This window comes from Somniosus microcephalus, chromosome 25 (genome assembly GCF_052327205.1).
Source record: "Somniosus microcephalus isolate GS21.2 chromosome 25, FLI_Smic_1.0, whole genome shotgun sequence".
NCBI classification, from domain to species: Eukaryota; Metazoa; Chordata; class Chondrichthyes; order Squaliformes; family Somniosidae; genus Somniosus; species Somniosus microcephalus.
In genome coordinates, this window is record NC_141011.1 from 47,136,265 (window position 1) to 47,160,972 (window position 24,708).

A 24,708-nucleotide genomic window follows, 5' to 3' on the forward strand; every position below is an offset into this window, starting at 1 on the left:
CACAGATTTGTTAAAGGCAAATTGTGTTTAACTAACTTGATTGAGTTTTTTGATGAGGTAACAAAGGGGGTTGATGAGGGCAATGCAGTTGGTGTGGTGTAAATGGACTTCCAAAAGGTGTTTGATAAAGTGTCACATAATAGGCTTACCAGCAAAGTTGAAGCCCATGGAATAAAAGGGACAGTGGCTGCATGGATATGAAATTGGCTAAGTGATAGGAAACAGGGAGTGGTGGTGAACGGTTGTTTATCGGATTGGAGGAAGGTATACAGTGGTGTTCCCCAAGGGTTGGTACCAGGACCACTGCTTTTCTTGATATATATTAATGACTTGGAAGTACAGGGCACAATTTCAAGATTGGCAGAGGACATTAAACTTGGAGGCACAGTGAACAGTGAGGGGGATAGTGATAGACTTCAAGAAGACACAGACAGGCTGGTGAAATGGGTGGACACATGGCAGATTAAATTTAACGCAGAAAAGTGCAAAGTGATACATTTTGGTGGGAAGAACGAGGAGAGGCAATATAAACTAAAGAGTACAATCCTAAAGGGAGTGCATGAACAGAGACACCTGGGGTTATGTGTGTACAAATCATTGAAGGTGGCAGGGCAGGTTGAGAAAGCGGTTAAAAAAGCATACGGGATCCTGGGCTTCATAAATAGAGGCATAGAGTACAAAAGCAAGGTAGTTATGATGAACCTGTGGCATTGCCATATTGGGGAAACACTGTGTGTATGTAGATAAACCTGTATAATCCCCTTTTAACTGCTGTATGCCCCTCCCCCCGCAAGACAGTTGCAAGCTGAGAGGAATAAGGCATGTTCAGACTTGCCTGCTGCTGAGAGAAGGAAAACCAATCAGGTTCCAGCAGGTGACCAATCCGTGAGTCATCACAGGTTCGCGGGCTTCACGAATTCAGTACTGTATTGTGAGAGTGGGAGTAAAGACCTATTTCTTGTAGCTCGCTGTGTTGCCTATTTCTTTACGCAGGAGACCGTAGTCCCCCACATTGGTGACCCCGAATGTCGGCGGCCGAAGCCCCCGACTCACGCAGCCCTACAGAGGCCAGCAACGACCCGATGGCAACCAGCAGCAGCCTGATGTTGGCCGGCGCCGCGTCCTTGAAGCTCCCCACCTTCTGGGAACACCAAGCACCAGCTTGGTTCGTGCACTCGGAGGCCCAATTCACCCTTCGCAGGGTTCAAGACGAAGAAAGGTACCTCCACGTAGTCTCAGCACTAGCAAGCTCTACTGCCGCCGAAGTTCTCGACCTGCTGGGGAACCCACCACAGACCGGCAAGTACTCAACCATTAAGGGCCGCTTGCTGCAGGCTTACGGCCTGTCCAAGGAGGAGAGGGCCCGCAGGCTTCTCCCACTACCAGGCCTCGGCGATTCTACCCCGACCCAGTTGATGAGCCGGATGCTTGCGCTCCTGGGCTCTGAACCGCAGTGCTTTTTGTTTCGGGCCCTTTTCCTCAGCAGGTACAGACTGCCCTCGCGGGGTCCCCGATCACGGACTGCGTACAACTGGCAGCCGCCGCGGACAAAGTTTTCGCCGTCGCCCAACTCGGCTGTGCAGCCGCGAGGCTCCCCGACACCACCGAGCGCGCGCCGCCACGCCAGGCCGCAGAACTATGCTACTACCACGCGCGTTTCGGCCACAAGGCCCAACGCTGCAGAGCACCCTGCTCTTTCGATCAAACCAAGATGGCCGCCCGGCCCAACGCACCAGTTCCGCACCGCCGCCTAGGCCTGCTCGACCACACCCCCGCCGCCACGATGGCCATCGGCACCGCAGGTAAACTGCTGTACATAACCGACTCTCTTTCAGGGCGCAGATTCCTTTGCGATACCGGAGCCCAATGCAGCATAATTCCTGCCTCCCAGCTCGACATCCAGGCAGGCCGCAGCGGCCCACCCCTCGTGGCGGCAAATGGCGCAGCCATTGCTACTTTCAGAAAGCGACGGGCCGAGGTTTGTTTCAACAGCCAGCGATTTACGTGGGATTTCGTGACGGTCTCGGTGGCACATCCTTTGCTGGGCGCCAATTTTCTTTGCGCCCACGGACTCCTGGTCGACGTCCGCGACAGGCGCCTGATCGACGCAGCAACTTTCGCTTCACTGGCCTGCCAGCAGAGCAACAGCCCGGCCCTCGTCGGGTCCTGCTCCGCCCCGGCACATGACGACTACGCCCGCCTACTCGCAGATTTCCCGAGGCTCACACAACCGACCTTCTCAGCCGCGGCAGCCAAGCATGGGGTCGAGCACCACATCGCCACTACGGGACCACCAGTGTTCGCTCGAGCCAGACGCCTGGACCCAGCCAAGATGGCGGTGGCCAAGGAAGAATTCGCCACGATGGAAAAACTGGGCATCATCCGCCGCTCGAACAGCCCTTGGTCGTCCCCCCTCCACATCGTGCCCAAGCCGGGCGGTGGCTGGCGCCCCTGCGGCGACTACAGACGGCTCAACGACACCACCACGCCCGATAGATACCCCATTCCGCACATCCAAGACTTCTCGGCACACCTAGCAGGAAAGTCCGTCTTTTCCAAGGTCGACCTGATTCGCGGCTACCATCAGGTCCCCGTCCACCACGCAGACGTCCAGAAGACGGCGGTCATCACCCCCTTCGGACTGTTCGAGTTCCTGCGCATGCCCTTCGGGCTTAAGAACGCCGCACAGGCCTTCCAACGGCTCATGGACTCCGTCCTATGGGACCGGAGCTTCCTGTTCGTCTATCTGGACGATATCCTCGTGGCCAGTATCAGCAAGGCCGAGCACATCGCGCATTTGCGCTCCCTTTTCCAGCGCCTCAGCCAACACGGGCTAATCGTCAACCCGGCCAAATGCCAGTTCGGAGCAGCCCAAATTGACTTTCTCGGCCACAGAATTTCGCCAAGGGGAGCCATTCCCCTACCTTCCAAGGTGCAGGCGGTGGCGGACTTTCCCCAGCCCACCTCGGTTAAGGAATTTTTGGGGATGGTCAATTTCTATCACCGGTTCGTGCCCAAGGCCGCCGCACTCATGCGCCCCCCTCTACGAAGCCACCAGGGGCAAAACGGGCAAAGAGCAACTCACCTGGTCCAGCGAGATGGCGACAGCCTTCCACCAGACCAAAAGCGCCTTGGCCAATGCCACACTACTGGCCCACCCCATCCCGGGCGCCAAGACCGCCCTCACCACGGACGCCTCGGATTACGCCGTCGGCGCCGTCCAGCAACAGTGGGTCGAAGGCGCGTGGCAGCCACTGGCATTTTTCAGCCGACAGCTACGCAAGAACGAGCAGGCCTACAGCACGTTCGACAGAGAGCTCCTGGCCCTGTTCCTGGCAATCCGGCACTTCCGTTTCCTTCTGGAAGGCCGGCCGTTCACCGCATTCGTGGACCACAAGCCACTCACTTTCGCCATGGCCAAAGTAACCGAACCCTGGTCCGCGCGCCAACAGCGCCAACTCAACTTCATCTCGGAGTTCACCACGGACATCCGCCACGTCGCCAGCAAGGACAATTTGGTGGCCGACTGCCTCTCAAGACCCTCGCTCCACGCAGTGCACCTGGGCGTCGACTACGCCAGCATGGTGAGAGACCAGGTTGCCGACGCGGAGATCCAGGCCCTCAGGACGTCAACTACCAGCCTCACCCTGGCCGACATCCACTTCCACGCAGCTGGCACAACCCTCCTGTGCGACGTCTCAGTCCCCTCGCCTAGGCCGGTCGTTCCATCCGCCTGGCGCAAGCGAGTTTTCGACATCATCCATGGCCTTTCACATCCAGGGATGCGTGCGTCTCAGAAACTTATGTCCGCCAAGTTCGTCTGGCCTGGACTCCACAAGGATGTGAGAGACTGGACCAACACATGCGTGCCGTGTCAGCGCGCTAAGGTCCAGCAGCACACCAAGGCGCCATTGGAGTGTTTCCCGGTGCTCGAGAGGCGTTTCGACCACGTCCACGTCGATCTGGTGTAGGCCCCTTGCCGCCGTCGCACGGTTTTACACACCTGCTCGCGATCGTCGACCACACCACCAGATGGCCCGAGGTGGTTCCCCTCGCCTCCACCACCACGACCGACGTCGCGCGAGCATTCGTCTCGACATGGGTGGCCCGGTTCGGCGTGCCGACCGACATATCCTCGGACAGAGGCCCCCAGTTCACCTCCCACTTGTGGAATGCCATCATCGCCGGCCTCAGCACGAAGTTGCACAGGACAACAGCCTACCACCCGCAGGCCAACGGGCTCTGCGAGCGCTTTCATCGTTCTTTGAAAGCCTCCCTCCGCGCCAGCCTGGCCGACACCAGCTGGATTGACAAACTACCCTGGGTTCTCCTGGGATTGCGTACCGCGCCCAAGGAGGACCTCCGCGCCTCTGCGGCCGAGATGGTCTACGGCCAACCGCTCAGAGTACCAGGCGACTTCCTCCCCCTGACAACGGAGCCGTGGTCGGCCACCAGACAGCTTTCCCTGCACCAGGACACGGCCCAGCAATTCCGTCCAGTGCCCACTTCGCAACACGGCCCGCAGCCACCCTACGTGCCTCGAGACTTACGACATGCGGAGTTCGTCTTCGTGCGCCGGGACGCGCACAGAGGCCCGCTGCAGGCACCATACACCGGCCCCTTCCCAGTATTGGAGACGGGGGACAAAGCTTTTCTTATCGATGTCGGCGGGAAGCCGGACCTTATTTCAGTAGACCGCCTCAAACCGGCGCTCCTGGACCTCAGCTTCCTGTTTCGGCCGGCTCTTCCCCCATGGCGGGGCAGACCTCCCGCGTTGGCGGCGGCCCCACAAGAGGACTAAGACACGCCAGAACCTTACTTCCTGGCCGCCGCCCCACCTTCGCCGGCAGCCCGTCCAGCCAGCCCACCGGCAGACCAGCCGCCAGACCAACCGGCTGACCTCCCAGACAGCCCTCCTCACACGCCAGATGGCTACTACAACCGCTACGGCCGCTTGGTCAAACCTCCGCAGAGACTGACTTTTACAGTTAACGAGGATTCTGGGGGGGCGTATGTGGCGTTGCCACATTGGGGAAACACTGTGTGTATGTAGATAAACCTGTATAATCCCCTTTTAACTGCTGTATTCCCCTCCCCCCGCTAGACAGTTGCAAGCTGAGAGGAATAAGGCATGTTCAGACTTGCCTGCTGCTGGGAGAAGGAAAACCAATCAGGTTCCAGCAGGTGACCAATCCGTGAGTCATCACAAGTTCGCGGGCTTCACGAATTCAGTACTGTATTGTGAGAGTGGGAGTAAAGACCTATTTCTTGTAGCTCGCTGTGTTGCCTATTTCTTTACGCGGGAGACCGTAGTCCCCCACAAACCTTTATAAAACACTGGTTCGGCCTCAACTGGAGTATTGTGTCCAATTCTGGGCACCGCACTTCAGGAAGGATGTGAAGGCCTTAAGAGAGGGTGCAGAAAAGATTTACGAGAATTATTCCAGGGATGAGAGACTTCAGTTACGTGGATAGACTGGAGAAGCTGGGGTTGTTCTCCTTAGAGCAGAGAAGGTTGAGAGGAGATTTGATAGAGGTGTTCAAAATCATGAGGGGTCTGGACAGAGTAGATAGAGAGAAACTGTTCCCATTGGCAGAGGGGTCGAGAACCTGAGGACACAGATTCAAGGTGATTGGCAAAAGAACCAAAGGCGACAACTTTTTTACGTAGCGAGGGGTTAGGATCTGGAATGCACTGCCTGAAAGGGTGGTGGAGGCAGATTCAATTATGGCTTTCAAAAGGGAATTGGATAAGTGCCTGAGGGTAAAAATGTTCAGGGCTATGGGAAAAGGGCAGGGGAGTGGGACTAGCTGAAGTGCTCTTGCAGAGAGCCGGCACGGGCTCGACGGGCCGAATGGCCTCCTTCTGTGCTGTTACCATTCCATGATTCTATGGTAATCTAAGGATGGGCTGCGATTGCTGTTCCTACACTTGGGTTCTGCCATTGTGTTCAGGTCCCAACCTCGTCCTTAAATCAATACCTGTTTAAGTGGCAGCAACATAAATTCCTCGGTCTTCGAAACCTCCACAAAGTGCTGGAGCACATACTTGTGTGCGGATTTCAGCAGATCACTGCAGGAATGTGTATCAGCAAATCCCCGGATTCCCAGACAGTTGGATGGGTCGAGCTGGCTCAGAAGAAACTTGCAACAGGCATCTCGAACCCCATTCAGCTGCAGGAGGCTAGCTGCAGGAAGCAGTGTCTGTGGGGCAAACAAGATACACATAACACCTTGCATTTATAAAGCGCCTTTAACGTAGTAAAACATCCCAAGAGCGTCATCAAACAAAATCTGATGCAAAACCCCATAAGAAGATATTAAGACAGGTGACTAAAAGCTTGGTCAAAGAAGTAAGTTTTAAGGAGCGTCTCAAAGGAGGAAAGAGAGGTAGAGAGGTGGAGAGGTTAAGGCAGGGAATTCCAGAGCTTAGTATCTAGGCAGCTGAAGGCACGGCCGCCAATGGTGGAGCGATTAAAAATCAGGGAATGCGTAAGAGCCCAGAGATCTCAGAGGGTTGCGGGGCTGGAGGAGGCCGCAGAGATAGGGAGGGGGCGAGCCCACGGTGGGAATTGAACACCGGGATGAGAGTTGCAAAAACGGAGGCGTTGCCGGACCGGGAGCCAATGTCAGGGAGTCTTACTTATTATACCGTTTTTGCAGCTGTATGTCCAGTCTGCTTTCCAGGCAACTATCTCAAAAGCTCTTCTTCAGCAAGGTTTTTTTTTTTAGGTCCAGGTACAATGGGAGAAAAATTAGTGGCCGCCACAACTGGTAACTCAGGTTAACAGACGCTGAAAATGGACGAAGTGCTACCAGAGAAAAGTTTGTGCTGGGGGCTTAAGATTTTTAGCCCAGCACTAACTCACAGGGTGAATGGGATTTGGTGCGAGTTAGGACAACGGGCAGCCGAGTTTTGGATGAGCTCAACTTTACGGAGGGTGGAAATTTTTTTAAAAATGTTTTAAATCGGCGCTTGTTTATTGTCCCTCTTTCTAAATTGACACTCACGGGATTTAAAAAATGTGCAACAGGACTAGACAGACTAGATGCAGGAAGGATGTTCCCGATGGCGGGGGAGTCCAGAATCAGGGGTCACAGTCTAAGGATAAGGGGTAAGCCATTTAGGACTAAGATGAGGAGGAATTTCTTCACCCAGAGAGTGGTGAACCTGTGGAATTCTCTACCACAGAAGGCAGTTGAGGCCAATTCATTAAATATATTCAAGAAGGAGTTGGATATATTTCTTAAGGCTAAAGGGATCAAGGGATATGGGGAGAAAGCAGGGACAGGGCACTGAGTTTGGATGATCAGCCATGATCTCATTAAATGGCGGAACAGGCTCGAGGGGCCGAATGGCCTACTCCTGCTCCTATCTTCTATGTTTTTAAGTTACCTCAGCCTGTATCGATAACATGGCAATTCACAAAAGAAAGTCAACTAGGGCTATCTACCTGCACGTTTCCTTCCCCCACCACAATCTCCGCAGTATAGGCATATTGTACAAGCTGCTCTAAGGCCTGAGGGTCAATATCATGTAAAGTCACATGCGTCTGGCGACTCTCACTCATCTCATCTGCAAGCAAGACAAAAGAAAAATACAGAAAAATAGTTTATGGAGTCACAAGTAATTCCAAAAGATCACACTTGATTTACCTTTTGCAGTTGGCGGCGGTGGTGATGGATGGGAGGGAGATATCATCCTTGGGGTTACCTCCAACCCAGACACTTCATCTACAAGGTGGAACGCTGCACAGACAAACAGTTTATGCTCATAAATGGATCGGCCTCACTGGAACAAGCCCAATTTAATCTTAAAACGCTCGGGGGGTGGGTAAAATGTCCCCTGCCGATATCTTTACTGGAGTCAGCGCGAGTGGAAAACGGGGAAATCCCCTTTTTTTTTTTAAACACGCGCTGACCAATGCTCCCTTTACGCTGCGCGGGGCCTCCAGGGCCAGTGTGCCGGCTTTCCAATTCCACAAACGGCAAACGCGCGGATTTTCGAACAGGCTGCGCAGCCCCTTAAAAGGAGCCGCGTTGCCCCCAAATAAAAACATTAGAGGGAACATTGGCGCCGGACTTTTAAAATCATCCGGAAGAACTTCACCCCCCCGGCGTTCTTTAGTACAGATACTGCAGCGTACTCGCATACTGGACTATACAAGTCAAATCAATTTGGAAATTGTGAAGGGGAAGCAATCAGCGATATACTTTCAATAGAATTACTTAACTGATAGCATTACATAGAATGTACAGCACAGAAACAGGCCATTCGACCCAATAGGTCCATGCCGGTGTTTATGTTCCACACCAGCCTCCTCCCACCTTACTTCATCTCACCCTATCAGCATATCCTTCTATTCCTTTCTCCCTATATGCTTATCTAGCTTCCCCTTAAATGCATCTATCCTATTCAGCTCAACTACTCCCTGTGGTAGCGAGTTCCACATTCTAACCACTCTCTCTAGTACCATCTCTTTATGGAATTCAAAGAATTAAGTAACAGATGCAAGACTACAAATTAAAACCAGCAAATTGCCTGTGGCCTGGCCAGTTGATAAATACAGATTTTCTACCGACAACATGGCGACTGAGCTGGGAGAGAGACGTCAGAAACCTGCTCCACAGAGGCACCTAGAGGCCAGGATCTGCTACTAGATTGTGAAACTAGAGTAAGCAATGTTGGCGTAGCAATTTACAATAGTAGAGGTTGACCCAATTTCTTTGCGTTCTTGGGATATGGGCGGCGCTCGCAAGGCCGCATTTACTGCTCATCCCTAGTTGCCCAAGAAGGTGGTGATGGGTCTTTTCCTGGAGTCGCAGCAGTCTTTGTGGTGATGGTGCTCCTACAATAGTACATGCTAGGGTAAAGCATGCCCCAAAATCATGACAACAGGAAGTAAAATTTGTGGAAATGAAGTCCTACACAAATTTTTTTATAATATATATCGTTTTGTATAAAATTAATTATGGTAGTGTTAACCTAGTGGGCAAGGGCCTATAAAAAAAAGACTTGCATTTATACAGCGCCTTTCACGACCTCTAGACGTCCCAAAGCACTTTACAGCCAATGAAGTACTTTTGAAGTGTAGTCACTGTTATAATGTAGGAAACGCAGCAGCCAATTTGTGCACAGCAAGCTCCCACAAACAGCAATGTAATAATGACCAGATAATCTGTTTTAGTGATGTTGATTGAGGGATAAATATTGGCCAGGACACCAGGGATAACTCCCCCGCTCTTCTTCGAAATAGTGCCATGGGGTCATTTACGTCCACCTGAGAGGGCAGATGGGCTTAACATCTCATCCGAAAGACGGCACCTCAGCACTGCACTGGGAGTGTCAGCCTAGATTTTTGCGCTCAAGTTCCTGGAGTGGGACTTTGAACCCACGACCTCTGACTCAGAGGCGAGGGTGCTAGCCACTGAGCCTTAGGGAAGGAAATCTGCTGTCCTTACCCAGTCTGGCCTATAAGCAACTCCAGACCCACAGCTATGTAGTTGACTCTTAACTGCCCTCTGAAATGGCCTAGCAAGCCACTTATTCAAGAAAGCGGCTCACCACCACCTTCTCAAGGGCAACAAACGCTGGTCTTGCCCACATCCCGTGAATGAATAAACAAAAAGCAATCATACAGTAACATTAAAAAGTGGAATGTCAATGTCCCATTTTATCTGTGGCAAACTTCAACGTTGTTTCACAGCCTTCTTGAGACGCGGGGGGGGTGTGGGGGGGTTATAACTGGGAACCACTTTAGGCTGGGCGGGGAGCCAGGGGGGGCGGGGAACATGACAGGGTGAGCTTCTAACCCGCTGGACATCATTTTGGAGGACTATTTTAACTCCTGGGCCTCATTTGCATCCCACTGATCAGCTGCCCGCTGGAAATGGGCAGAAACAGATAGCTAACCGGCTTTGAGCAGGTCAGAATTGCGGGCTCGTAGGCTGTCCGCTGGCACTAAGGGGGGGGGCGGGAAGAAGATCGGGCCATTTTGCGTATGGGAAGGGGGCAGAGCCTAGGGAAGCAGAAGCCCCAGATTTTCCACATGGGACCCAGAGGAGCACTCCTGCCCTTCCTGGCCGCACGAAGAAAAGTTTTGACTCTGTATTAATGAGGCTCCTGTTTGTGTCAAGCAGGCACCTCGGCCGCCTAAAAAAAGGCCCAGTCAAGATGGCGGTAGGCAGGAATCGAGCACGAATATCGCGGCTATTTTAAATGCTCGCCTGCTCCATTCTCCTCCAATCTTCCTATATCATTCACCTTTTTCCCTCCCCCTCTTCGTTCATGGGATGTGGGCATGGCCATCCCTAATTTCTCTTCGGGAAAAAAAGGTGGTGGTCAGCCGCCTTCTTGAACGGCTGCAGTCTGGGTGCTGAAGGTACTCCCTTGTTGCGGTTTGGTACAACCAAGTGACATGCTAGGTCATTTCAGAGGGCTGTGAAGAATCAACCACTTTGCTGGAGTCATATATGGGCCAGACCGGGTAAGACTTCCTTCACTAAAAGGACATCAGTGAACCAGATGGGTTTTTACGACAATCCGATAGTTTCATGGTCGCCATCACTGACACTAGCGTTTTATTCCAGATTTATTTAATTAACTGAATTTAAATTCCCCCGTTGCCGTGGCTCTGGATTACTAATCCAGTAACATAACCAATATGCTACCGTACCCTAGTAGTTCTTTCCAGCTGTTTTTTCAGTATTTTGCTGGAATGACGTATGAAGAGAGATTGGGTCGATTAGGCTTATATTCGCTGGAGTTTAGAAGAATGAGAGGGGATCTCATTGAAACTTATAAAATTCTAACAGGACTAGACAGACTAGATGCAGGAAGGATGTTCCCGATGGCGGGGGAGTCCAGAACCAGGGGTCACAGTCTAAGGATAAGGGGTAGGCCATTTAGGACCAAGATGAGGAGGAATTTCTTCACCCAGACTGGTGAACCTGTGGAATTCTCTACCACAGAAGGCAATTGAGGCCAATTCATTAAATATATTCAAGAAGGAGTTAGATATATTTCTTAAGGCTAAGGGGTTCAAGGGATATGGGGAGAAAGCAGGGACAGGGTACTGAATTTGGATGATCAGCCATGATCGCTTTGAATGGCGGAGCAGGCTCGAGGGGCTGTATGGCCTACTCCTGCTCCTATCTTCTATGTTTCTATCCATTCCCAGACTATTAAACCCATTGGCAGGTCCTCTTTGCATGAGTACTTAGTGATTTTGGCCAGTGATTTAAAAAAAAAATCTGTTTCTTTCCCCCTCCTCTCTTTACTTTAGTCAGTCCCAAGGCCAGTCAACCGTCCCTTTCTAGTTTGGGGCAAGTGTCTCGAACTGAAACGTTTTCTGACAGGTGCTGCTGGAGCTGCCTGCTGTACACCGTCTACTGTTCCTAGTCCAGATTTTCACTACTTGCAGGTTTTTTCTTTGCATCTTATCTCATGTTCAAGGATTATCAGAGTGCTGGTTTCATTCTCCGGCGAACATGCACAAGCCCTACAAGGAAAGGCTTGGTACTTACTGGTAAACATAGCGTGGAAGTAAGGGCTACACGAGGCTAGCACCAGTTTGTGGGCCTTGATTTCCTTGTTGCCCACATGCAAGACGATGTCGCACAGCAGTCCCCGCTGCCTCATCCTGTTCATGGACACGAAAGCGTCGTGGTAATGGCGCTTGGAATTGTGGGAGATACTGTGCCCATCACGGTTCAACAGTTGCATGCCGCCCTCCATCACGGGACTCCTCTCCGCTGTGCCTTCTTTCGCTGGTTTCACTCTCTGCGACTGCAAAAAAAAGGAAGATTTACTGCAGCTAATCCCAACGGCATATAGCGGAGCTCGCGTTAGCAGATCCTCTCCCATCTCTGACCTTGGTTACTCAATCAGTAATTAGAAGGGCGGGGGGGCCGAGGGGAAGCTGCACTTAAAGTGGGAGGAAATGTTCATCAAGAGAATCTGAATTATTACTGGACCCTTACGTGTGGACACTCACAGATTGAGTAGCTGAGGGAATCCGCACAACACCCCCCAAATTATATCACATACTGATATTCAAATCGGGAAATATTATCTGGATAATTAACATTCAGACAATTTGTATGCAGCAAATGTCTACACTGACCAAATATCTCAGGGTACACGTACGTTACAACTTCACTGCCAATTTCAACAGTGTCAGCTTCTCACCGATGTAAACCTGTGCAGCGTAAATGAGGAGTCGCAGCCCAAACTGATTCCAAAGTGCAGCAGAGTGAGATCGCCTCCTTCAGGGAGTCTCATTCTCCTTCACTCCAAGGTCAGGTCAAGCTCTGGCTCTGGCGGCAGGTTGCATTTACACTCTTGCTGCCATGTCAGTGCAAAGGCAAACTGCTTTTGTGAACAAAAAGGAAAAAAAAAAGAATTTAAGGTGATACAGAACCAGTTTATACCCCTGAGGGGCAAGAGCTCCACTTGCCAAAAAAACAAAACAGCCATGGACAACTAAAGAGGTAAGGGGCAGCATAAAACTAAAGGAAAAAGCAAAAAAAAAGCACAGATCCTGGCGAATGGGAAAGATACAAAGAACAGCAAAGGGTCACAAAACAGACAGTAAGAGCTACAGAAAGGGAGTATAAAAGAAACTTGCAAGGGATATCAAAATCAATACAAAGAATTTTTACAATTACATTAGGAAAAAGAGGGTGATCAGGAGCAATGTTGGCCCCTTAAAAACTGAAATGGCGGACATGTTGAATAATTACTTTGCATCAGTATTTACAGTAGAAGAGGATAGCATGCTGGAAATTCCAAAGAAACTAATATTGAATCAGGGACAGGACTCAATAAAATTAACGTAAGTAAATTAACAGTAATGAAGAAAATAATGGCACTAAAGAGTGACAAATCCCCAGGGCCAGATGGTTTCCATCCCAGGGTTTTAAAGGAAGTAGGTGAGCACATTGCAGATTCCCGAACTATAATCTTCCAAAGTTCTCTCGATTCAGGAACCGTTCCTTTGGATTGGAAAATTGTGCATGTTATTTAAGAATGGCGAGAGAGGGAAACCAGGGAATTATAGACTAGTTAGCCTAACATCTGTTGTTGGGAAATTGCTAGAGTCTATAATTAAGGATAGGGTGACTGAACACCTCGAAAATTTTCAGTTGATTAGAGAGAGCCAGCATGGATTTGTGACATGCCTGACAAACCGGATTGAATTTTTTGAGGAGGTAACTAAAGTAGTGAACAGGGGAATGTCTATGGATGTTATTTATATGGACTTTCAGAAGGCATTTGATAAAGTCCCACATAAGAGACTGTTAACTAAGGTAGAAGCCCACAGAATTGAGGGCAGATTATTGCCCTGGTTAGGAAATTGGCTGAGCGGCAGGAGACAGAGGGGTAGATTTTCCTGGAGCCGTCAGGCGGGGTTTCAGATGTGTGGGGGGAGGGGGGAATCCCGAATTCGGGGGTCCCGACACCATCCCGCCCAAAACCTGCCTCCACGTAAGTTTCACAGGAGGTGGGTACCCGCCCCGCACTGGGACCCGCCGACCCGAGGCGGGAAGGGATTAGTGCCAATTAACTGCCTGTTAACAGGCAGTTTTTAGCCTAATCCCTATTTTGAGGGGTGTCGTGTGGGATTCCCGACGGCTCCAAACCACGCCAGGTTAGAGCAGGCGGGCCGTCGGGTTGAAGGACTTGGAGGGGTCGAGATGTCAGTGTAAAGGTGAGTGATGGGTGCATAATTGCAAAGGTAAGTGTGTTTGGTGTGTCTAAAGTGTGTAAAGAAGTTTAAATTGCCTGTACGTACCTTAACAACCTTTCTTCCTCTAGGTTTCGGGAGTCCATCACTCAGCGGGCACTGGAAGCAAAATGGCTGTGATCTGTCAAAAGTGACAGCCTTCAGCTTTCATTGCCAGTGAGACTTCTAACTGAGTCTGTGTAGAAGGACTCCGGTTAGAAGTCAGACTGTCAGTGTTTGACAGCTTCAAACAGCTGTGAACTCTTGACAGATGAAATTTCAGTCTGTGACGTCACCTGTTGCTGGGTGGCCCTTAATTGGCCTGCTGAGCCCACTGGGCGGGCTTAACAAGGTCAATCAAGGGAAAATCGCGCGGATTGGCCGGACGTCGATGTAGGCGGGACTAAAACCCGAAAGCTGAAGTCCCGCCTCCTTCCCGACAGCTTCAGGAAAATCTACCCCAGAGAGTAGGGATAATGGGTAGGTACTCAAACTGGCAGGAGGTGACTAGTGGTGTCCCGCAGGGATCTGTGTTGGGGCCTCAACTATTCACAATATTTATTAATGACTTAGATGATGGGATAGAAAGTCATATTTCCAAATTTGCCGATGCCACAAAGATAGGCAGTATTGTAGACAGTGTAGATGAAAGCATAAAATTACAAAGGGATATTGATAGATTAACTGAATGGGCAAAACTGTGGCAAATGGATTTCAATGTAAGCAAATGCGAGGTCATCCACTTTTGACCTAAAAAGGATAGAACAGGGTACTTTCTAAATGATGAAAAACTAAAAACAGTGGATGTCCAAAGAGACTTGGGGGTCCAGGTACAGAGATCATTAAAATGTCATGGACAAGTACAGACAATAATCAAAAAGGCTAATGGGATGCTGGCCTTTATATCTAGAGGACTAGAATACAAGGGGGTAGAAGTTATGCTGCAGCTGTACAAAACCCTGGTTAGACCACACCTTAAGCACTGTGAGCAGTTCTGGGCACCGCACCTTAGGAAGGATATATTGGCCTTGGAGGGTGTTCAGCGCAGGTTTACCAGAATGATACCCGGACTCCAAGGGTTAGGTTACGACAAGAGATTACACAAATTAGGGTTGTACTCCCTAGAATTTAGAAGGTTAAGGGGTAATCTGATCGAAGCCTCCAGGATATTAAGGGGAACAGAGAGGGTAGATAGAAAGAAACTATTTCCACTGGTTGGGAATTCTAGGACTAGGGGGCATAGTCTAAAAATTAAAGCCAGACCTTTCAGGAGTGAAATTAGGAAACACTTCACACAAAGGGTGGTAGAAGTTTGGAACTCTCTTCCGCAAATGGCAATTGATGCTAGATCAATTGTTAATTTTAAATAGGAGATTGATAGTTTTTTGTTAACGAAAGGTATTAAGGGATATTGGGCAAAGACGGGTATATGGAGTTAGATTGTAGATTATCCATGATCTTATTGAATGGTGGAACAAGCTCGAGGGGCTGAATGGCCTCCTCCTGTTCCTATGCTCCAGTACCTGGTACAGTTGTGGTGCAAATGCACCCTTAAAAACTAGTGATAAAATTGTTCCTTCACCTCATAGACGTTAGCCCAACATTCTGCTTGAAATAGCGCTTTGGGATCATTTATATACCTTGAACAGGCAGACAGGGCCTTGATTTAATGTCTCATCCAAAGATGGCACCTGTGACACTGCAGTGTCAGCCTAGGACCTGGAGTGGGGCTTAAACCTACAACCTTCTGACTCAGAGGCACGTGGGTTACCACTGAGCCAAGCTGACACAATGATATATAAAACTCATGGTAGTTGTCACTACCACATCCCCTCAACAGTATGACTGTAATCATGAGACATAGGTGGATCATAAGGGGACCAGTAGTTAAATCAGCAATATTGGACCCTTAGTCGGAGAGCCTAGATTTGAAGCCTAGACTCAGCAGCTTTTCAAACTTGGCTACTCAATGGGTATGTGTTGCTGGTTTCTGTACGGCCTTGCAGATTCATTAATGAAGTCAATGGTATTAAAAATCAGAAGAGATGTTAAACGGGCTGTCGACTTGCTATCATCCCTCTTACATTATCGTACAAAGTCAAAAGTACCCCTTATGACTTGAAGCTGGGGACTAAATTAAATCTGCTCCCGGATATAATTAATCCCCGCGCTCTAACCAATGGTTCCCTCTCATTTTTTTTTGGGTGCGCGGCCCATTCAAATTCCCGCGCATGCGGGGTTTTTCCATTTAAAAGCCGCCGTGCGGCCGCGCAGCTTAGCGAGAACATTGGCTCTAACCCTGCTCCATCCGAAGGCTTGGTCCCGACCACCTGCGAGCAATGCCACAGGCGATCGACTAGTCAGGTGACATGCGTGGGCGCAGCTGGGCGAAGAAGTATTAACACAAGGGGGGGGGCATTTTCACTTTCGCTGCCGTGGCGATAATCTGAGGGAGGGGAATCGCCCGTTGGAGAACCCAACTGATTTGTTTCCACTGATTTCAGGAATCGCCCAATCGGTGAAGGTGCAAATCCCCTCCCCCCGCCCCAGGAGTTTTTTTTCCCCCTAATGACATGAACGGTGGGTTTATTATTTTTTGACAGACTGCCCTGCTGCAGCAGTGAGGTAAGGAGGAAATAATATAACAAGGAGAGATTCCTAGAGATTAAAGACGCAGGTCTATGGCTATTACAATATTTCTTTTTGTTCCTGGGATGTGGGCGTCGCTGGCAAGGCCCACCCCCAATTATCCTCGAGAAGGTGGTGGTGAGCCCCCTTCTTGAACCGCTGCAGTCTGCGTGGTGAAGGTACTCCCGCAGCGCTGAAAGGGAGGGAGTACCTTCACCACACTGACTGACCCAGCGACGATGAAGGATCGTTCGATATATTTCCAAGTCAGGATGGTGTGCGACTTGGAGGGGAACTTGGAGGTAGTGGTGTTACCACGTGCCTGCTGCCCTTGTCCTTCTCGGTGGTAGAGGTCGCGGGTTTGGGAACCCTTGCTTAAAAGTCAGGCAGGAGGAAATGCACAAACTCCACTAATCTTTTGGGTGGGAGAGGCTGTTATATTCTAAAATTAGAGGCAAAGTCCTCCGTGTGACCATTTAAAAAAATGCTCATCACTATTGTTTCTCTGAATCTGGAACTGAGCCAGCAAGGGGAGTGCAAGAGCAGGAAGAAAGTGCAAACACGGCGCAGAGAAAGATTTTAAAGGGATGTAGAGGGGAAAAAAACCAAAAAAAGGGAAGAAAAAAAAGAGAAGGCCAAAAAGTGAGAGATCCCGGAGAAAAGGTAAAAAGAGATGAAGAGGGATGGGAGGAGGCTCGTGTGAAGCATAAACACCAGCATAGACCAGTTGGCCTGTTCCTGTGCTATAACTTCTATGTCATTCTTTGTCAAATCATCCTAAATGTGACACATACATTCACTTATCCAGTATATTAAGCATTTTCTCCTCTATTTATCTGATGATTTTCTGTCAGTTTAATAACACTTGTTGGTGCATCGCACTCACAGGAAAATAACCAAGAAAAATACAATAAAACAATGCCTGATGACAGGAGGATCCAGGCGAGACCTGGGAGTGCTGCGCAAGGGCAGGTCTGTATCACTGTGGGACAGCAAGACTGACACCTACCGGAGAACAGATCTGCCTTTCTGGGCAAGGAAATGTACGGTGACCTACAATGAGGGAAGCTGAAAGACTGGTTAATAATTAAAATTGCAAAATGAAAAAGTTGAATTTTCTCAATTCCAACACAGAAGTGTTTTTGACCCTTGCACTGAATGTTTTAGTCCCTTAACACCATTGGGGTTGGGTCAAAGTTTCCGTAAAAGCATTTTGGACTGTATCGTCATGAGGGGCCCCATTAAAGTTTGAATTATAAAACCATATTGTAAAGTGTACGCACACCAAAACTGCACCCGGGAGGCTAGAGTTCCAGTTTATCGCGTACTCTTATCCATAATTTCCCTAGGTTTGAAACACAGAGTGGGAACCTGATCGAACTGTTCCCTCTCCCTTTAAACCTCTCCCCTTCCAGGCGGAGCACACTTCAGGTACCCCGCATACACTTTCACCGTCCGTTTCCCATTCTTACTGACTTTTCCAATGGAGTCCACCTGCTTTTTTTCCCCCTCTCTATCTTATAACAACTTTATTGAAATGTATCCTCCATCTGTTCAGAATGGAGGGCAAAAATGCTTCGGGCTCTTCTACGACCTTGTTGCTCAGAACCTGCATCGAAGCAATTTGGTAAAAACAGCTGCTTTTGATATCTTTAGCTGCTTCCGCTGGTAGGGCCCACATTGTAGGAGCCTGGCCCACAGGAAATCAGGGAGTCTATCTGCACCTGGATCTAATGGATCCAACAGTCAGTGAGGCAGCATCACTTCAGAAGGAAAGGCCAGAGTTGTTTCCAATTCTTCACGGGAATAGAGACGCTGGAACGCTAACATAATAACTGGAGAATTCTCATATTGAAACAAGACTGTTTGATTGGGTGGTCTCGGCTATTTTAAGCTAGAAATTTCTGTTGGGGATATTAGCGGATGAACGCCCAAGGTGTTTGCACGACAGTCTTCTGCCTGATATTTCAGCAGCAGCGCAAACCCATTTACAGGGGGAGTAACGGCTCCCTTAAAGAGAACAGAGGAATGTCACAATGCATTGGCAGTCACCTGCTAATATCGCCAACAGCAATTTATGGTCTTATATTACACGTGCTGGAGTTCACAGGGTTGCACATCACAGTGACCTTTGGACCTCAAGCTCCTCCTTTAATGAAAAACAAGCGAACGCCCATTTTTCTTCATAATTAATGACCCACTATCAAAGTCAGCACAGAGCACAGCTTTGAACAGAGGCCTTTCTCATTGTTAGTAAATCAATTACTGTGGAAAAATAGGGAGTCTCCCATTTTCCATTAGGAAAGGGATTACACCCCCACTGACAAAGTATTAAATTTTAAGGACATAATCTTAAAGTTTCAGCCAGGCCATTCATTACATAGTATTTAATAGCACAGAAACAGTCCATTCGGCCCAACTAGAGTCTATGCCAGTGTTTATGCTCCACGCGAGCCTCCTCCCACTCCTCTTCATCGAACCCTATTCATCATAACCTTCTATTCCTTTCTCCCTCATGTGTTTATCTGGCTTCCCCTTAAATGCACCTATGCTAGTCGCCTCAACTGTTCCTTGTAAAGGCAAGTTCCACATTCTAAGCACAAGGCGTGAAATCAGGAAGCAATTCTTCACACAAGGGTGTTAGAAATCCAGAACTTTCTCTCTCCCCCCAAAAGGCAGTTGATGCTGGGGGTCAATTGAATCTTTCAAGACTGAGATTGCTAGATTTTTTGGTGGTCAAGGGATATGAGTTAAAGGCGGGTAATTGGGGTTGAGGTGCAGATCAGCCATGGTCTAATTGAACGGCGGAACAGGCTGGGGGGGCTAAATGACTTAGTCCTGCTCCTATGACCGTGCTCAGTAATTATTACAAACTTCTAAATGGTTACAAAACAAAAATATACAGCTGATACTGTGGTACCATTGCCTGTCGCTAACCCTCCATTGATCTCCAAAATGTCATCAAGCACTCCCTTTGTTGATGACATATGGCATGTAAAGCGATGAAGATCTCATTTGATATAATAGAACAAGGGTCAAGAAAAGGTCACTCATTCCATCAAGCCAACTCCTTCCTGTGCAACTTCTCCTACCGTGGTTCCTACCCAATCTACTTAATCACCAGCGAGAAAGCTCTGCATATCTCTGTCCTGATCCCCAAAGATTGGCATGTAGAAAATTCATCCATCCCCAGATCTTTGTTAGTCAAGGGATCAGAGTTAAAGGCAGGTAATTGGGTTTGAGGTAGATCTTGTACAAGACATTGGTTGGAGTATTGAGTGTATTTTTGGGCACCCCATTATAGGAGGGAAATAGAAACATAGAAGATAGGAGCAGGAGTAGGCCATTCGGCCCCTCGAGCCTGCTCCGCCATTCAGTGAGATCATGGCTGATCATCCAAACTCAGTACCCTGTCCCTGCCTTCTCCCCATATCCCCTGATCCCTTTAGCATTAAGAAATATATCTAACTCCTTCTTGAATATATTTAATGAATTGGCCTCACCTGCCTTCTGTGGTAGAGAATTCCACAGGTTCACCACTCTCTGGGTGAAGAAATTCCTCCTCATCTCAGTCCTAAATGGCCGACCCCTTATCCTTAGACTGAGTCCGGCTCTTTCGAAGAGCAATCCAGTTAGTCCCTTTCCCCCATTGCTCTGCAATTTTTTCTCCTTCAAGTATTTATCCAATTCCTTTTTGAAGGCTACTACTGAATCGTTATCCACTACCCTATTGGGCAGTGCATTCCAAATTTTGTTGTGTAAAAAAAAGTTTTTCCTCATGTCGCCTCTGGTTCTTTTGCCAATCACCTTAAATCTGTGTCCTCTGGTTATCGACCCTTCAGCCACTGGAAACAGTTTCTCTTTATTTACTCTATCAAATGGTTTCTTGGGGAAGATTTCCCAGAATAACAGAAGGAATGACAGGTTGTAGCTATGAAGAAGGGTTGGAAAAATCAGGGCTTTTGGAACAAAGGTGGTTAAGGGTGAAAGAGCAATCTTTTAATCCACTGCATTGTGGAAGTGAGCTATATCCAAAGTGATACAAAAAGAAAATACTGCAGATGCTGGAAATCTGAAATAAAAACAGAAAATGCTGGAGATACTCAGCAGGTCAGGCAGCATCTGTGAAGAGAGAAACAGAGTTAACGTTTCAGGTCGATGACCTTTCGTCTGAAGGTAAGCATGCAGGTGCAGCAGGCGGTTAAGAAGGCAAATGGTATGCTGGCCTTCATAGCGAGAGGATCAGAGTACAGGAACAAGGATATCTTGCTGCAGTTGTACAGGGCCTTGGTGAGACCACACCTTGAGTATTGTGTGCAGTTTTGGTCACCTTATCTGAGGGAGGATGTCCTTGCCATGGAGGGAGTGCAGTGAAGATTCACCAGACTGATACCTGGGATGGCAGGAATGACGTATGAGGAGAGATTGGGTGGATTGGGCTTATACTCGCTGGAGTTTAGAAGAATGAGAGGGGATCTCATTGAAACTTATAAAATTCTAACAGGACTAGACAGACTAGATGCAGGAAGGATGTTCCTGATGGCGGGGGAGTCCAGAACCAGGGGTCACAGTCTAAGGATAAGGGGTAAGCCATTTAGGACTGAGATGAGGAGGAATTTCTTCACCCAGAGAGTGGTGAACCTGTGGAATTCTCTACCACAGAAGGCAGTTGAGGCCAATTCATTAAATATATTCAAGAAGGAGTTAGATATATTTCTTAAGGCTAAAGGGATCAAGGGATATGGGGAGAAAGCAGGGACAGGGTACTGAATTTGGATGATCAGCCTTGATCTCATTGAATGGCAGAGCAGGCTCGAGGGGCCGAATGGCCTACTCCTGCTCCTATCTTCTATGTTTCTATACAGCTCACTGCACCAGCTGAGATATCGCAAAACTTTTTTTTAAATTTGGGGAAATGCTGCCCATTTGTCAGGTTGACGTGTGCTTATCTGCTAGTTAATTATGCTAAATACACCAATGTGAAAGGCTGCTGCTCGCAGTCACTAGTGAACACGCTAACAAGTGGGCTTTTAACATTTTAACATAACAATAAAACAAGCAAGTCATAAGTAATAAATCATTTTTTTGTTGTTGCTTAAGCAACCGCAAGCTTAAAGCCTCCGCTTTCTTTACAGGGTGACAACACTTACCATTCTCACAAAATTTAGACTCAACCTTCCAGAAGTTTCTTTAGTGAAAGACGCGCCTAAGTCTAGAGATCTTTGGCTGGCTGAGTTAAAATTTGTGAAATGAGAAAGTCTGAAAAGCAGAAAGGGAATAATGCAGCTTTAAAATCCGTAAGTAATCTGAAGACAACAGGTAACTAGCACGGTGATTGTGACCTGATTTTACGACAATGTTCAAAAATCGATTAATTTCCCCCCCCACCCCCCCACCTTTTTGCAATTCCCTTAGCCAGCACCAAATATCCTTCCGCTGTTAAAAATGCAAACATGTTAAATGTATAAACACACTGTGTGGAAGGGTATTCTGCAAACAGTGAATACTTTGTAAACCAAAAGCAAAAGCAAATCTCAAATTAAAAAGTACAGTCCCTGTTGTTAGGTAGGCAAACACTGCAGCCATTCCGCACTGACAACATCCCCCCAGATAGCAATGAGATGAGTGCACGGTTAATCTGCTTTTGGTGGTATTGGTTGGAAGAGGAATGTTGGCCACGACACCAGGACAACCCTCTGGTCTTCTTTGATTAGCAGCATGGTTCTTCAACAGCCACCTAAACCACCAATCGTCTTGGATCCCCTTGCCATTGGACCAAGACCTTGCTCTGTCAAGCCCGTGTGGTAGCTGGTGTGCAACGGCCACCCCACGTTAAAAGAATTCACGCACAGGCATCTTCCACCCTTTAAAATGAAGTTCGGGACCTGGAATGTCAGGACCCTCATGGACAACCCCAACAGTGACAGACCGGAACGCCGTACTGCTCCAAGTGCAGGCAGCGCACGTCAACCCAAGCACCCCACCCACCCGCCCCTTCAACCACCGTCTACCCCACCTGTGACAGAGACTGTAGGTCCCACATTGGACTCATCAGTCACCTGCGAACTCATTTTTAATGTGGAAGCAAGTCATCCTCGGTTCCGAGGGGCTGCCCAAGAAGGAAGAAACCACCAGAACAGAGAGCTGGGAGCTCGGTTTTACGTCTCATCCAAAAAGGAAGGCAACTCCCACAAAGCAGCACTCCCAATGTAGTGCAGCACTGGAGTGTCAGCCTAGATTATGCGCCAGGCAAAGAGCATCATCTGCAGAGGAAAAGCTGCCTTTCCTTTCCCCCACCCCCCCAAACAGGACTTGTGCTCAGCCCGAGTTATACCACTTTGCACAATAGCCATCTCTTTGTGTAATTGCCAATGTTATGCCTGTGACCCCCCATGTGAATGGTGAACTGGTAGAGATTCTTTTCATGCCCAGCACCTTGCAAGCCTTTCATCCCATCAGCAACGGGTTGGACCGAGACTCAAGTCCCAGAATAACACTGAAGGACATCAGAATCAAACGGACATCGTTAGGACAGATTTTCCAAAAATAGAACTTACGATTCACCTATTTTACTTCCACTTGCACGGCTCCCAGGATCGAATTGCGAGCTCCCAGACAGCGGTGACTGCAGCTCGTTCAATCTAACAGTCCTGCTACTGGTAGAGCAAATGCAGCAGGTGCCTAATCGCTTTCAGGGCCCTTCAAACCGAGTGGCACCAATGGCACAACTTGTCTTCCGATACCAGTGGGCCCTGCATGGAACCTTTGGTTCGATTTGCTCAAATTGTACCCTCGCAATTTAATTTGTTCCAAAGTCAGTTCGGGCAGGGCAAATCCTCCCTGGAAATTTTAATGGTGTCGCCCCTTTAAGGTTGGGGGGGGGGGGGGGGTGGGGTGGAATTTGGTCTTGTCCCCATGGGACAGGATTTGCATTAAAACTAGTCTATCAGAATACAGGACTAATTGCACAAGTGACGAATGGTGCAGGCAGGAGCGAGTTATATCGGTGGTGACGTAAATGGTTTAGTCTCCATAATCTCCAATATGTCTTCTATTTATACAACACATGATTGACTTTGAAGACAAACTTTCAATTAGTTTTAATTCTTCCTGCTGACTTTGGATAGACTTCAGACAGAGTGCAGACACAAATCTCTGAGCTACATAGAAAGAAAAAAAGACTTGCATTTCTATAGCGCCTTTCACGCCTACCGGACGCCCTAAAGCACTTTACAGCCAATGAAGTACTTTTTGAAGGGTAGTCACTGTTGTAATGTAGGAAACACGGCAGCCAATTTGTGCGCAGTAAGCTCCCACACACAGACCAGATAATCTATGTTAGTGATGTTGGTTGAGGGATAAATATTGACCAGGACACTGGGGAGAACTCCCCTGCTCTTCTTCGAAATAGTGGCCATGGGATCTTTTACACCCACCTGAGAGGGCAGACCTCGGTTTACCGTCTCATCCAAAAGACAGCACCTCCGACAGTGCAGCACACCCTCAGCACTGCACTGGAATGGCAGCCTTGATTCTTGTGCTCAAGTCTCTAGAGTGAGGCTTGAACGCACAACCTTCTGACTCAGAGGCGAGAGAGTGTGCTACCCACTGAGCCATGGCTGACACCACGCATGCCACACGTTCTATAATTTAAACAAGAAGCAATTGCCCAAATCTTCCAGCAATAAGTATTTAAATTCCTATCAGTCTGGAAAATGTCACACAGGTAGCTGCAAGTTCAAACAAAACAGGGTGACTCCCATTTTCAGAGGAGAATTTCAGAATTAGCACCGAGACCCACATGAAGTGGGCTTCACTCAGTTGCTAGCATTCACCTGTGTCAGAAGGTGGTGGTTTTCAGCTCCCTAGCAGGGTGACGGTTTATAATTTAAACTGGCATCCCCATGCTGTACTGCTTGAGGAGCTGACTTACAGATGAGACATTAAACCAAGGTCCTGCCTACCTGATCTGATGGTTTCGGCCAAAGGTCCCATGACACTATTCAAAGAGGAGCAGGGAGTTCTCCTGCTGCCCTGGCCAATAGTTCTCCTGCTGCCCTGGCCAATAGTTCTCCTGCTGCCCTGGCCAATAGTTCTCCTGCTGCCCTGGCCAATAGTTCTCCTGCTGCCCTGGCCAATAGTTCTCCTGCTGCCCTGGCCAATAGTTCTCCTGCTGCCCTGGCCAATAGTTCTCCTGCTGCCCTGGCCAATAGTTCTCCTGCTGCCCTGGCCAATAGTTCTCTTGCTGCCCTGGCCAATAGTTCTCTTGCTGCCCTGGCCAATAGTTCTCTTGCTGCCCTGGCCAATAGTTCTCTTGCTGCCCTGGCCAATAGTTCTCTTGCTGCCCTGGCCA

The 24,708-nt window shown here is 48.8% G+C and overlaps 1 protein-coding gene across 2 annotated transcripts in view; it reads right to left on the reverse strand.

Moving 5' to 3' along the window:
* klhl17 (kelch-like family member 17) overlaps nucleotides 1-24,708 on the reverse strand; it is a 102,891-nt gene that overhangs the window by 47,492 nt on the left and 30,691 nt on the right. Inside the window, exons 3-7 of one of the 2 annotated variants that reach the window (XM_085967331.1) lie at nucleotides 21,506-21,614; nucleotides 11,527-11,788; nucleotides 7,657-7,749; nucleotides 7,455-7,576; nucleotides 5,983-6,204 (exon numbers count right to left, since the gene is read on the reverse strand). In XM_085967331.1, the coding sequence (XP_085823457.1) occupies nucleotides 5,983-6,204; nucleotides 7,455-7,576; nucleotides 7,657-7,749; nucleotides 11,527-11,788; nucleotides 21,506-21,508 (702 nt within the window). In that variant the 5' untranslated portion in view covers nucleotides 21,509-21,614. The remainder of the gene's footprint in view (nucleotides 1-5,982; nucleotides 6,205-7,454; nucleotides 7,577-7,656; nucleotides 7,750-11,526; nucleotides 11,789-21,505; nucleotides 21,615-24,708) is intronic. The other variant, XM_085967332.1, reaches the window with a different exon arrangement.